Source organism: Anomaloglossus baeobatrachus, chromosome 3 (assembly GCF_048569485.1).
Source record: "Anomaloglossus baeobatrachus isolate aAnoBae1 chromosome 3, aAnoBae1.hap1, whole genome shotgun sequence".
Lineage (NCBI taxonomy): Eukaryota > Metazoa > Chordata > Amphibia > Anura > Aromobatidae > Anomaloglossus > Anomaloglossus baeobatrachus.
Window position 1 is genome coordinate 118,735,033 of NC_134355.1, and position 14,534 is coordinate 118,749,566.

At 43.7% G+C, this 14,534-nt stretch overlaps 1 protein-coding gene across 2 annotated transcripts in view; it reads left to right on the forward strand.

Moving 5' to 3' along the window:
* DZANK1 (double zinc ribbon and ankyrin repeat domains 1) overlaps nt 1–14,534 on the forward strand; it is a 116,656-nt gene that overhangs the window by 36,628 nt on the left and 65,494 nt on the right. For both annotated transcript variants that reach the window (XM_075338106.1, XM_075338107.1), the window contains exons 4-7: nt 1,713–1,830; nt 3,030–3,120; nt 7,556–7,680; nt 12,577–12,662. In XM_075338106.1, coding sequence (XP_075194221.1) covers nt 1,713–1,830; nt 3,030–3,120; nt 7,556–7,680; nt 12,577–12,662 — 420 coding nt within the window. The remainder of the gene's footprint in view (nt 1–1,712; nt 1,831–3,029; nt 3,121–7,555; nt 7,681–12,576; nt 12,663–14,534) is intronic.

Genomic DNA, 14,534 nt, shown 5'->3' on the forward strand with positions numbered 1-14,534 from the left:
TAGTACAAATGCTCACAGACGCACCATGGCGCCTTCCAGACATCCCAGACTTGCTGACCCAAGGGCCCATTTCCCATCAGAACTCCAGAGCCCTGAAGCTGACGGCATGGCCATTGAGACCTGGATATTAACAAGAGCGTGATTCTCCCCCGCGGTTATTGCCACCATGATCAGCGCCCGAAAGCCTGCTTCATCCCGCATTTACCACCGTACGTGGAAAATCTTCCTTACATGGTGCAGGGAAACTAACGTCCAGCCTATGCCTCTGGCCATCCCCAGAATTCTCGATTTTCTACAGTCTGGCTTGCAAGCGGGGTTGGCTCTCAGTTCCCTTAAAGGGCAGGTCTCAGCGCTCTCAATCTTCTACCAATGCCGCCTGGCTCAAAAACCGCAAGTCAAGACCTTCCTCCAGGGCGTTTCCCATCTAGTTCCCCCGTACAAACGGCCGCCGGAACCATGGGACCTCAACCTCGTTCTGGACGGTCTCCAGAGGTCTCCCTTTGAACCTCTCAGGGAATCCTCCCTTGCTCTTCTGTCCTGGAAGGTAACATTCTTAGTGGCAATTACGTCCATCAGACGGGTTTTGGAACTGGCAGCACTCTCTTGCCGCAAGCCTTTTCTGATCTTTCATCAGGACAAGGTGGTTCTGTGCCCTCTCCCGGATTTCCTTCCAAAGGTTCTTACCCCGTTTCATTTGAACGAGGACATTGTCCTGCCTTCCTTTTGTCCACACCCAGTTCATAGGGTGGAAAGGTCTCTGCATTCTTTAGACCTCGTCAGAGCTTTCAGATATTACATATCCAGGACAGCCCCCTTTAGGAAAACGGACTCCTTGTTCGTCATTCCTGAGGGGCCTAAGAAGGGACAGGCAGCTTCAAAGGCGACGCTGGCTCGCTGGATTCGCTCTGCGATCCAGGAAGTCTACCGCTTGCAACTCAAGCCCATTCCTAGTGGGCTGCGGGCTCATTCCACGCGAGCAGTTGGTGCTTCGTGGGCCATTCGGCATCAGGCTTCAGTGGAACAGGTGTGTAAGGCTGCGACCTGGTCTAGCCTAAACACGTTTTCAAAGCATTACAGAGTCCATACCCAGGCTTCAACTGAGGCAAATCTGGGTAGGAAAATTCTGCAAACGGCAGTAGAGCACCTCTCTCAGTAGGCGCTCCAGGCTGTCTGGGACTGGTTCCTAGTCCTTGGGTTGTGTTGTCTTCTTTTATGTTTCCCACCCATGGACTGCTTTAGGACGTCCCATGGTCCTGTGTCCCCCAATGAGGCGTCAGAAACACGGATTTTTGTGTACTCACCGTAAAATCGTTTTCTCTTAGCCATCATTGGGGGACACAGCACCCACCCTGTTGCCCTGTTGGGCCTTGGTTCTCTCAGTACCTTATTTGGTTATGACTCTTTTTTTCTCATGTTCCTCTGTTGAGGTAAGTTTTTACTGTTTTTTTCTCCTACTGCTTGTGTACTAAAACTGAGCTTGCCTTCCCCGGCCAGGGGGTGTATACTGCAGAGGAGGAGCTATGCTTTTGCATCTACTTAGTGTCCTCCTATGGATAGACAGCATAACACCCATGGTCCTGTGTCCCCCAATGATGGCTAAGAGAAAACGATTTTACGGTGAGTACACAAAAATCCGTTTTTTAGATTGTGATCTAGGGGGAATGACTAACTGATTAAGTATCTTTCCTAATTACTCTTCTTCTGCCACTTAGAGATGGGCGAGAAAGTGGGATAGTGACTAAAGTTTTCAATGTGGAATACGTTCCTCCAGAGGAAGACTCCTCAGATGAAGACAATGATGAAAACTTCCTAAAAGAACTTGCTGAACAGGTAAGGTATTATATGTGAAGTTTTCTTATCTCTCACCAGGATCTCCGCAGCATATTCTCTGCCGATGCAGTTCTCATACCATAATCTCCTGCACTATAGTGAGCTAAAGTGTATGGGTGTGCACGTCCGAGCAGTGGATCTGACTATATGGACCTGTGTGTGTATTAATGACATAGAGCATAAGGAAAATGTGTATTCAAAACGTGGCAAACGACTACTGTTCAAAGCAGAGTCACCCATGAGATTTGCATTGGATGCAGTTTCTGAGCAAGTGCCACCGGTGATCTTCTATGTTTACCATGCACCATCCCGCTGGTGTAAGGAAGAGGTTTAGAGTCCACTAAGCATACTGGTGACCACTAGTGGTGAGCGAGTAGTTGACTATTCGTACTCGCTATGCTACTAGCGAGTACTGTCCACTACTCGTATATTTGTTACGAGTAGCGGGCGCAATGTAAGTCAATGGGAAATACTCGCTAAGTAGCGAGTAACCCAAAAGCACTACTCGTGCGAGTAGTGAATACTATGGCTTTCGGGTTACTCGCTACTTAGCTAGTATTTCCCATTGACTTACATTGTGCCCATAACTCGTAACGAATATGCGAGTAGCGGACAGTACTCGCTAACAGCATAGCAAGTACGAATAGTCAACTAATCACTCAACACTAGTGGTCACATGTTAAAGGGAATCTGTCAGCAGGTTTTTCCTATGTAAACTGAGGACAGCATGATGTAGGGGTTAAAAATAAAAAAGCAACTATGCCTTTCTTATCTGTGTGTTCTATTGTTTACTTATACTAATGGCTTTATTACTTTTTGATTAACATTGCAGGACTAGAAATGCATGTGTGGGAAGTCTGACATGCCCCCTGCTGTGACTGACATCTCACAGTCAATGTACAATCTCGATAGAGAGCCTGGTGTGGGCGGGGGCAGCTCTCCCAGCTCAGCTACATGCTTAAAACTCAATTATTGTATTATGTGAAAACAGCTGCACCCAGTAATATATGTGATACACCGTTGAATTCAGAATCTCCATGCCTACATTATGTTGCTGTCAGATGAGGTAGCAAAAACCTGCTGACAGATTCCCCTTAAAGCACCCTAATTTGAATTTGTAATAAGAAATATAGATACACAATTCCATCAGATTACATGATACAATAAACCTGAATATTTATACAATATCTGTATTTTAGGATAAAAGCATTTCTCCTACAAAGCAGAAGAAGAAAGATGTCACCTTACTGAGATCATCAGCCTGGGATCAAACTGCAAAAACCGACGGAGGTACAATTACTACAAGGACAGCAAAATATCACATATTTATATATTGTGTTTGGGTCATGCGCACTATGAAGCCGGGTGTACACATCCTGGCTTCAAACTGAAGTAGTGCGCATGACCGAACCTCCGGGGTCATGCACACTGAGCCAAAATCCGGCGGCAGAGAGGTGAGTGAGATCATCCTCTGATGCTGCATATTCATTAGCATGATAGCACACCCACAGGGGTGTACTAACATGCTAATGGAGCCCACTGGCCAGGGGAACTAACGCCCAAGGGACTAGTACCTTCGCTCATTAGCATACGGTAAAAGGTCTTTATAAATACATTTTCTAAAGATCTCTTTATCTATGCTAGTGTATACAGGGACAGTTAGGCAGGGATTAGCAATGTACAGTACACCCAAAACTGCTCGTGCGTGAATATTGGACCTGACAGGTTCCTTTTAAGTTAAAAAATGAAATTTGTCTCCAAAAGTGGACAACCCCTTTATTTATACCTTGTCTGGTACCATGAAAAAAATCATTAGTAGTACCAATCTGCATGGGTCATATTTCTAAGTAAATATATTTGTAAAGGTGCTATTGACATGAATTTATCACTAAATGTTGGTAACAACCCATCCAATCCACACAGGCAAAGAAGTCAAACCATAGATGTCCATAAATTAAGTTATGTGTAATAATGAGAAATGACACCTGGAAAAAGTATTGAACACGCTTACTGAAATGTATTTAATACTTCGAACAAAAGTCTTTGTTGGTGATGACAGCTTGAAGACGCCTCCTGTATGTATTGCTTAGATGTGATTTTGGCCCATTTTTCCACACAAGCACTCTTCAGATCCTGAAGGTTTCGGGGGCTTCTCCTGTGAACTCTAAGCTTTAGTTCCTTCTATAAATTTTCTATTGGATTCAGGTCAGGTGATTGGCTCAACCATTCTAGCAGCTTTATTTTCTTTCTCTTGAATTGAGAGTTTCCTTGGCTGTGTGTTTAGGATCATTGTCTTACTAAAATGTTCACCCTCGTTTCATCTTCATCATCCTGGTAGATTGCAGCAGATTATCAAGAATCACTTGGTAAATTTGTCCATTCTTCTTTCCTTCAATTACATGAAGTCAGCCAGTGCCGTATGCTGAAAAACAGCCCCACATCATGATGTTCCCATCTCAAAACTTCACTGTGTGGTGTTTTTGGGGTGGATTGCAGTGCCTTTTGGCATTTAAACATAATGTGTATTATGGTATTCAGAGAGTTCAATTTTGGTCTCATCTGACCAGACTATATTCTCCCATTATTTCACAGGTTTGTCTAAATGTTTTTGAGCAAACTTTAAACGCGCATGAACATGCTTTTTGTTCAGTAATGAAGTCCTGTGTTTTGAGCGTCCATACAGGCCATGAAGGTTGCGTGGCATTACTTATTGTTTAATTTGAAACAATTGTACCTGCTGATTCCAGGTCTTTATGTAGCTCTCCACAGGTATTTCTTGGTTCCTGAAGTCTTCTGAAAATTCTTTTCACTCCTCTGGCTGAAATCTTGCAGTGAGCACCCTAGTCGTGGCCGGTTTATGGTGAAATTATGTTCTTTCCACTTCTGGATTATGGCACCAATAGTGCTCACTGTAACCTTCAGTAGTTTTGAAATTCTTCTGTAACCAATGCCAACATTGGTATGTTTTGCAACAATAAGATTGTGAGGTCTTGAGACAGCTCACTGGTTTTACCCATCATGAGATGTTTGTTGTGTAGCACTTTGGTAATGAGACACCTTTTTATAGGCAATCAGTTGTACCAGTTGATATTATTTTTCACCAAGTGACAGGACTGTTTTCTAATTACGATAGATTCCAGCTGGTGCCATGACTTTCCATGGCTTTTTGCACCTCTTTCTTCAATACTCTTTCTCTGTGTCATTTCTCATTACATATAACTTAATTTTTGGACATCTATGGTTTTGTTTACCTTCTTTGTTTGGATTGGATGGGTTGTTATCGACATCTTGTGACAAATTCATGGCAATAGCACTTCTAGAAACATACTTACTTAGAAAATTAGTTACTTATTTCACTCACAGTATATAAAGTGCCTTGCGAAAGTATTCGGCCCCCTTGAATTTTTCAACCTTTTCCCACATTTCAGGCTTCAAACATAAAGATAAAAAATTAAATTTTATGGTGAAGAATCAACAAGTGGGACACAATTGTGAAGTTGAACGATATTTATTGCTTATTTTAAACTTTTTTAAAAAATAAAAAACTGAAAATTGGGGCTTACAATATTATTCGGCCCCTTTACTTTCAGTGCAGCAAACTCACTCCAGAAGTTCATTAAGGATCTCTGAATGATCCAATGTAGTCCTAAATGACTGATGATGATAAATATAAGCCACCAGTGTGTAATCTAGTCTCTGAATAAATGCACCTGCTCTGTGATAGTCTCAGTGTTCTGTTTAAAGCATCATGAAGACCAAGGAACACAACAGGCAGGTCCGTGATACTGTTGTGGAGAAGTTTACAGCCGGATTTGGTAACAAAAAGATTTCCAAAACTTTAAACGTCCCAAGAAGCACTGTGCAAGCGATCATATTGAAATAGAAGGAGAATCATACCACTGCAAATCTACCAAGACCCAGCCGTCTATCCAAACTTTCATCTCAAACAAGAAGACTGATCAGAGATGCAGCCAAGAGGCCCATGATCACTCTGGATGAACTGCAGAGATCTACAGCTGAGGTGGGAGAGTCTGTCCATAGGACAACAATCAGTCGTACACTGCACAAATCTGGCCTTTCTGGAAGAGTGGCAAGAAGAAAGCCATTTCTCAAAGATATCCATAAAACGTGTCGTTTAAAGTTTGCCACAAGCCACCTGGGAGACACCAAACATGTGGAAGAAGGTGCTCTGGTCAGATGAAACCAAAATAGAACTTTTTGGGCACAATTCCAAACGATATGTTTAGCATAAAAGCAACACAGCTCATCACCCTGATCACACCATCCCCACTGTCAAACTGGTGGTGGCAGCATCATGGTTTGGGCCTGCTTTTCTTCAGCAGGGACAGAGAAGATGGTTAAAATTGATGGGAAGATGGATGGAGCCAAATACAGGACCATTCTTGAAGAAAACCTGTTCGAGTCTGCAAAAGACCTGAGACTGGGACGGAGATTTGTCTTACAACAAGACAATGATCCCAAACATAAAGCAAAATCTACAATGGAATGGTTCACAAATAAACATATCCAGGTGTTAGAATGGCCAAGTCAAAGTCCAGACCTGAATCCAATCGAGAATCTGTGGAAAGAGCTGAAAACTGCTGTTCACAAACGCTCTCCATCCAACCTCACTCAGCTCCAGCTATTTGCAAAGGAAGAATAGGCAAGAATTTCAGTCTCTCGATGTGCAAAACTGATAGGCCTAAAACACACTTCCGCAAAAAAACCGTACGTGTCTCACGGTCCGTTTTTCAGGTCCGTGTTCTGTTTTTTAGGGGCGTTTCACCGGTACGTATGGCATCCGTGTGATGGCGTATGCGAGCCGTGTGTGCGTGTGGAATGTCCGTATTGACATAAAATACGTATGTGTGCTGTCCGGTTATAAAGGCCCGCATTCTTACCCAATTAACGTTGTTAATCATTCATCATGAGATCCTGGTGTTTTTGTTTGCCATCAATTGACCTGATAGATTGGTAACAAGTGTTTCAGATTTCGTGATTAAAAACGGACACGGACGATACGTGCTGAACACGGACATACTCCGTGTGCGTCCATGCAGGCACGGACCCATAGACTAAAGCGGGTCCGTGCCTGCGTGCTGCTGGCCAAAAACGGACATGTCGTCCGTGTAGAAAAGCGCACACACGTACTTACGACACGGTCACACGTTCCGTGTGATTTTACGTGTGTGTGCCATCTACCATTGATTAACATGGGTCTCTGTGTCTACGTGTCTCCGGTACGTGCAAATACGTACCGCAAACGTACAAAAAAAACGGATGTGTGTTGCGGGTCATAGACACATACCCCAAGAGACTGCAGCTGTAATCGCAGCAAAAGGTGGCGCTACAAAGTATTAACTTAAAGGGGACGAATAATATTGCATGCCCCAATTATCAGTTTTTTTATTTTTTAAAAAAGTTCAAAATAAGCAATAAATATTGTTCAACTTCACAATTGTGTCCCACTTGTTGTTGATTCTTCATCATAACATTAACATTTTTATCTTTATATTTAAAGCCTAAAAAGTGGGAAAAGCTTGGAAAAATTTAAGGGGGCAGAATACTTTCACAAGGCACTGTACAATATATATATAAATATATATATATATATATATATATATATATATATATATATATATATATATATATGTGCAATGGATAATGGATGTAAAGAGACTGTAATTATTTTGGTATGTTTCAACTGGACTTCATTTTTTTCCAGACCATGAAACAGACGGCAGGCCCAGCAACCAGTCCTTCACAGGTCCAAGATTTATGAATAGTCGTCTAGGTAAACATAACCAAGGAGAAGAGCCTTTGTCTGCACTTCAGACCCAGAGATCTCAGGTACAGACCAGTCTATCAGATCACAAAGAACAAGCCAGTGATTCTAGTGCCCGGCCACAGAGTCAGACAGCACCACAATATAATGTAAATGTGTATTATGGCCTGTGACATGTATAGTATATCCGCACTGTCAGATGAATTTTCAGAGGCTGTGGTGTATGTGTATGAGGAATCATTTCTGGCCATTAAATGACTTTTTGCTGCACTTCTAAGGGTACTTTCACACTTGCGTTCAGCGGAGTCCGTCACTATGGAGAATAGCGCAGTCCGTTAACGCACTGCGCTATTCTCCATAGACTTGTATGGACGACGCACTGTAACGCAAGTGTCAGCGTTGCATCCACCGGACGACGCAGCGTCGTTATTTTGACGCTGCGTCGGGCGGAAGGAACGCAGCATGTAACTTTTTTGTGAGCAGCGGAATCCTTTAGATTTCACTGCTCATGCTCTCTCTGGCTCCCTCCACCCGTAACCAGGGTACACATCGGGTAACCAAGGAACCCAAGATAACGTGTGCCGGGAGCCTGAAACTTCCCCGCTCAGCTCCGCCCCCTCCCGCACTCCGTATGTATACACACACACACACACACACACACACACACACACTCTCAAACTCACTCACCTGTTCCCCAGCAATGCAGTCCCCGCGGCACTGACGTCCTCAGCCATGGCCCCGCTCGGCTCCACCCACTTCGCACACATTGTTGGCGACCGAACGATCAGCTGATCACCCGGCAGCCTGCTACTGTGAGTGATCAGCTGATCACCCGGCGGCCGGCTACTGTGAGTGATCAGCGATCACCCGGCGGCCGGCTACTGTGAATGATCAGCTGATCACCCAGCAGCCGGCTACTGTGAGTGATCAGCTGATCACCCGGCGGCCGACTACTGTTAGCGATCAGCTGATCGTTCACAATAGTCTGCCGACGGTAAAATTGTAAAAAACCCAAAATGGATTGCGTTGTTTTGCAGCATCCGTTGCATCCGTTGTGCCACTATATGCAACACATCCGTTGCATCCGTCACACAACGCAATGCAACGGATGCCGTTCAACGCAAGTGTGAAAGTAGCCTAACAGTTTTCCCCTCTTTAATAGAATCTTTGTGTTTTATGCTTTTCTTTCCTTGCAGTCCCCACTCATCTCCATTGACTTATTTAGTCACCAGGTGTAATTTAATCCCCCATTACAGACTGATCTGTGGACAGATTTGAGCAGTTTTGAGAGTGATAAATAAAGAATTCTGGAGACAATACGTGACTGATAGTTGGAAAAGAAGCATACTTCTCCAATAAGAAACGTTACAATGTTTCTTAGCATTTATACTGTTAATTTAAAAAGGTGGGCCACTATAAAGCATCGTGGCCACATCGATTTAAAGCAGGGAAGGAAGGCTTTTTCTAAATACCTTCTTTTTCCAATTCTTTGAGCAGCGCTGTCCACGCATCCCCATCACGTGACCCGGGCTGCTGTGTCCTCTGATGTTCGGTGATGTTTGTCACGTCAACTTCCGGAATTGGAAGTTGCACCAACATCACCGAGGTGGGACCCAGTCTCCCTGAGTGACTGGGCCGTGGGCGAAGTTTCATTGCACGTCACAGCCCAGCATCTCACGTGCTTTCACCTTCACTGCTTAACAGAGCGCTGCAAGCACGCAAGGTGCTGTGATGTGCGATGAAACTCTGCCCACGGCCCAGTCACTCAGGGAGGCAGGGTCCCGCCTTGGTGATGTCGGTGCAACTTCCAATTCTGGAAGTTGACGTGACATGACCAGACATCAGAGGCCACAGTAGCCTTGGTCACTTGATGGGGACTGAGCGGATAGCAATAATGCAGCTCACAGTCTGAATTGGAAAAAGAAAAATCCTTCTTTCCCTGCTTTATATATATGTGGCCACTATGGTCTGTAGTGGACCACCTCTTCAAGAAAGCACAGTGACTACGTGCAACTACAATATATGCCGCAAATGTCTTGTAGGCTTGCAGCTGGGCAGGTACTGGATGGAGTGTATCTGTCACTGATGTGCCTAGCCTCATTGATGTGAAATCCGGAGGGAAGGCTATAGTATTACAGTGTTGAGAGGTTTTTTCATGAGTCTGTATTTTTGTTTCCATGTTTAAGGAGCGGCCAGAAGTGAATAAACCTGCTCACGTAGTTTTACACAAACTTTGCCGATTATCATGGCTGTGTTGGTCGCTGTTCAGATTGCAGATTCTGACACTCCGCCTGATGGTTTCTCTGGTGTCTGGGATCAACACAGGCAGACTCGGGCATCAACCTGCTGTGTGCTGATGGTAGCAGGAGTTAATCTCGGCTGGTCTGCTTGCTCCTTTGGCCACATGTTGTGGGGAGGCATATTACATCTGCTCTCCACCTGTTTATGCTGGTTGAAACCTTCCCCTTATGCTAGGTATAGTTTACTGTATGCTGGTTTGTGAGGTGTGGTGTCCCTGACTTACAGGTGAAAGTTTTGCTCAATGCTTGAAGGGGTTGTGGAGTTTATCCCTGCTGTTTTGCAGCTTCATTCCTGATCTTGTTTTTCCTTCTGAATCTCTTATTGTCTTTTTGTGTGCGTGCTGTGTGACAGAGTTTTGGTTTTCCCCGTCTGTATATTTCTGTGGGTTTCATCATACTCCTGTTCTGTCCCTCCCTGTGGGGAGGGGTTTTCAGATCAGAATTGGTCAGAAGCAGAGCCAAGGAGGAGACTCGGGCCTCTCCACCATCAGGAGTAATCCTGAGGTTAGGGGTTAGCCTAGGGCCCCCTAGCTTGAGGTACAGACTAGGAGAGATGGTCTTCTGCTATCCCATAGTCATCGTGACTAAACCTCGTCTTGTTGGACCAGAGACATTGTCTGTGTATATGCTACCAACTACATAAGAGCTAGAATTTTCAGTCTGAAGGGTGAAGGTTTCACTTCTGGCACTCCCATGGTTTGAGAGCTACTGTACTACTCTGTCGGAGATGTAGGTCATTGGAGTCATGTATGCGTAAACTACATGATAAACAATAACCCATAGTAGAGGGAGCTGCCAACATGTTGTAACGCCTGCCTGGAGCCACAGATTCAGACTGGCTATAGTGGAAAGGCTAGAGGAAAGCTGCTCACAAAGCAGGACCCCGAGAACCTGAAACCCTTTAACCCCTATACAGAGATTTGGAATTACACAGGGCCCTGGAGATCACTATCTGTGGTAGGCTGCAGTCCGATGAGAGTAGTAGCCAGGCAGGGTCAAACCAGGAATAGCAGAACAGGGACAGAATCACGCAGGCAAGGACGTAATCAGAAAACAAAGCAGATGTCAAATCCGGATCGGGCAGTGAGGTACATAAACAGCAGGCAGGAGAGGTAGTCAGGAAACAAGCAGAAGTCAGAACACCAGAATCACTAGACAGAACAGGACGGAACAGGAACCAGGAATACAGAACTATCTCTGGCAGTGGTCAGCAGACAGGAGGGGAAATAAGAAGGATGTGGTGTCTTCCCATTGGCTGTAGCTGAATGATGGTAACTTCAGCTGGAAGATACACGCCACCTACAGTCAGCTAGTGGTACTGCAGATCCCAAGGAAACCCAGACCAGTGAAGAGCGGAGCCTGTGCCCATCAGCGCCACTGGCATCGACTCCTCTCTTGTCGCCTGGTGATGGAAGCAGAAGTTGCTGGAGCGGACTCCGGTGGGGACGTAACACATGTGCAGCCACTTCTCCATGTTCTTCTCCAATCTAAAAGTTTTTATAATAAGTACAGTTTGGAATTTTTAGTGCTGAAGTGCACATTTAGTGCTGGCTTTTTGTTTTTTCTTCACTTCTCCATGTTGTCTAATTGTCTGGGGAGTGCCTCAGACATTTATATTACATCTTTGAATATCCCATAAATGACTAATTTAAAGTGGAATACCCCTTTAAATGAGGATGCACTATGTAAGGCCTCATTCAGACATCCGTGTTACTCATACGTGTATCCACTTTTTTCACGTATACAGCACATACTCATTATACTCTTTGGTGCTATTCACACGTTTTTTCACAGATCGTGTGTCCATGAAAAATACATGGAGACATGTCCATTTAATTTTTATATGTCTGCATAGATGAAAATGGCCAATACATGTCTATGGGTCCGTGAAGAACACGTCCAGCACATGGATGACATCAGCGGGCCATCCATGGGCTGTATGTATTTATCTCTGCAAAGTATAGGAGAAGCGTTGTAATTTATTTTCTTTATTCATCCTTGAAAAACATCCATTAAAAACGGTCACACAGATAACACACTGATCCCAAACACTGATGACACCCGTACCATTTATTTACACACTTGTTTAAACATGGACGTGTGAATGAGGCCTAATGTCCTAGTGCAGGTCAGGAGCGGGTTGGGCATAACATTCACAGAGAAAATAGCCTCCTCATATAGTGCTACCTATGGGATGTAGCAATCCTAAAAGTCAATACCAACCCTTTAAAGGGCTTTGCCACCTGACTTAGGATAAGAAACCAAACTAATAACTCCTTTTGCAGACATATGTTTCCGGGTGTTTGCCATTCATCAGGGCAAAGCAGAAAACCTGGTTTCACCGAGTAAGAAGCATCTGACAGGAGTCTAAATGTAAAGGTTTCTGTTTTTGGTCAGTGTCAAGTTGGCGTAAGGAGACTTATAAGCCATGTCATTCTCTTCTAGGTATTTAAATATGTAAATAGTCTCTTCAAAGATATTGATGAGAAAATGGTAGTCATGGTCTGCACTATACATAACACAGTTTTTATGGTTTTACCTGAATTGCTCCATTATTGCCAGATTGGCATCGCACACCACATCACAGCACACACACAGGTTAGGCGTCTCAGCTCTCATATTACTAATATTATATACTCCATAATTTTATTTCCTCCTTAGCTTAATGGGACATCAGAACCTATTGTTCGGAAGAGTTTGACAAGTACACAGAGTATGAGAATCCAACGGGAGACTGATTTCCTCAAGTAAGTCTTGTGTTTGGACTATTAAGATCCATAAATCCTTCCATATTTAATATTGATACATGAGGGATAGTGACTATACATCGCATCCACATGACGCCACTCTATTGGTTTTGGTACGGACAATTTCCAGTATTTGTAATATTTAAACATTTCTGGAATATTCTTAAGTGAATAACTAAGGGGTCGTCACACAATTGATACTTATTATCTATCCACAGGAGGTTATTGATGTCTGATAGCTGGGATCCTCACTGCTGGGTCTCCATATGATGGATAAAACAGAGGCCCGAGCCTCCACTTATTTTGTGGTTTAATGTGGAGAAGTGTAATTGGAGTGGTGATCAGGCATGCTCCATTCAATGTTGTGACTCTGCTTCTGTCTCTGTATCTTTGCTGCAACTGTGATGTCATGTCGACAGCTGACATCACCTCTGCAGCCAATCTCTGAGCTCAGTGAGGAAGGAGACAAACTCTAGTGCCACCTATTGGAAGTAGCAATCCTAAAAGTCAAAAGTGGCTCTTTAACAAGCCTTTTCATATGACCTAGGATTTATTCCAGATCAGAACCTCAATTTGCAGACACAATGTTTCGGGATGGTTGTCCCTCATCAGTGCAAAGTATGAGGTCTGATCTGGCTGTATGAGAAGCTATAGTGGGGTCTAACATTGCTTCAATCACACCACAGAAACCAAATCAGCTCGAGCGGGTGGTCACATGACGACTAGATTCTTATCTGATTCTTTCCAAGAACATTGAGAGAAGCGGCTGAGAAGCTAATCAGCATGTGACTGAGGGGACCTTAAGGATGATCCTGACCTGGACTTTGTTGGGAATCCTGACATTGGGTACATTGCACACTGTCATGATAAAGCTATTCTCAATCACATCAAGTGATTGCAGAAATTTATGTTGATCCCTGAAAACCTCTTTTTTCAGCTTGTGTAATTCTTGAAGCTGTAAAGGGAATCTGTCAGCAGGATGTCACACCTGAAGCTACTTATATGCCATGGTAAATGTTTCAAATACAAGTCCAACAATACCTTTACATGGTTCTGTTTCTCCATTACTGAGAAATCAGCATTGAAATTTATATGCAAGTAAAGCTGAAGATCTATTTGTAGATCTGAAGCCTCTGTCACTCCAGCTCTATTCTCCTCCTCTTGCTTGACTGATGGCCTCTATGCAGTGTGACTTCAGGCAAAGGAGCAGTCAGTCAAGCAGCAGGAGGAGGCGGCGCTGGGTGGAGAATAGAGCTGGAGTGACAGAGGCTTCAGATATACCAATAGCTCTTCAGCCTCATTTGCATATTAATTCCAATGCTGATTTCTCAATAACAGACAGGCCTTATAAAGATATTGATGGACTTGTCTGTGAAGGAGCTACATGTGCATATAAATATTTTGGGAGATGAAATCCTTTTGACAGTTTCTCTTTAAGATGCTACAATTTGCTGATGTTTGAAGACATACAGAGTGTCAGATATGTGTGATATGTACGGGACATTACTGACACCTGCAATTTGCTGACAAATATATATTGGGCTTTTACTTGCATATTATAATTTGACCACTAGGTGGCAGTGACACACTAATTTACCAGGAATATTCTACAGACAGTTATGTTTCTCATGAATAGGTAATGGAGCATGCCCCAATATGTAGATTTCCTTTTATTTTTCTATATTTTTTATTTTAAATTTCTACAGAGAGTTTTTCCACAATTGGCATTTTTCGCCTATCCAGCAGATACTTGGTGAATGTCTGATTGCTGGGACTCCACTTGTGAGACTCCCATTGATCTCTAGTATAGACGTAGTATAGAGGAGAGCAGATGGCGCTAATCTGTGCAGTGTTCTTATATGGTTCATTTTT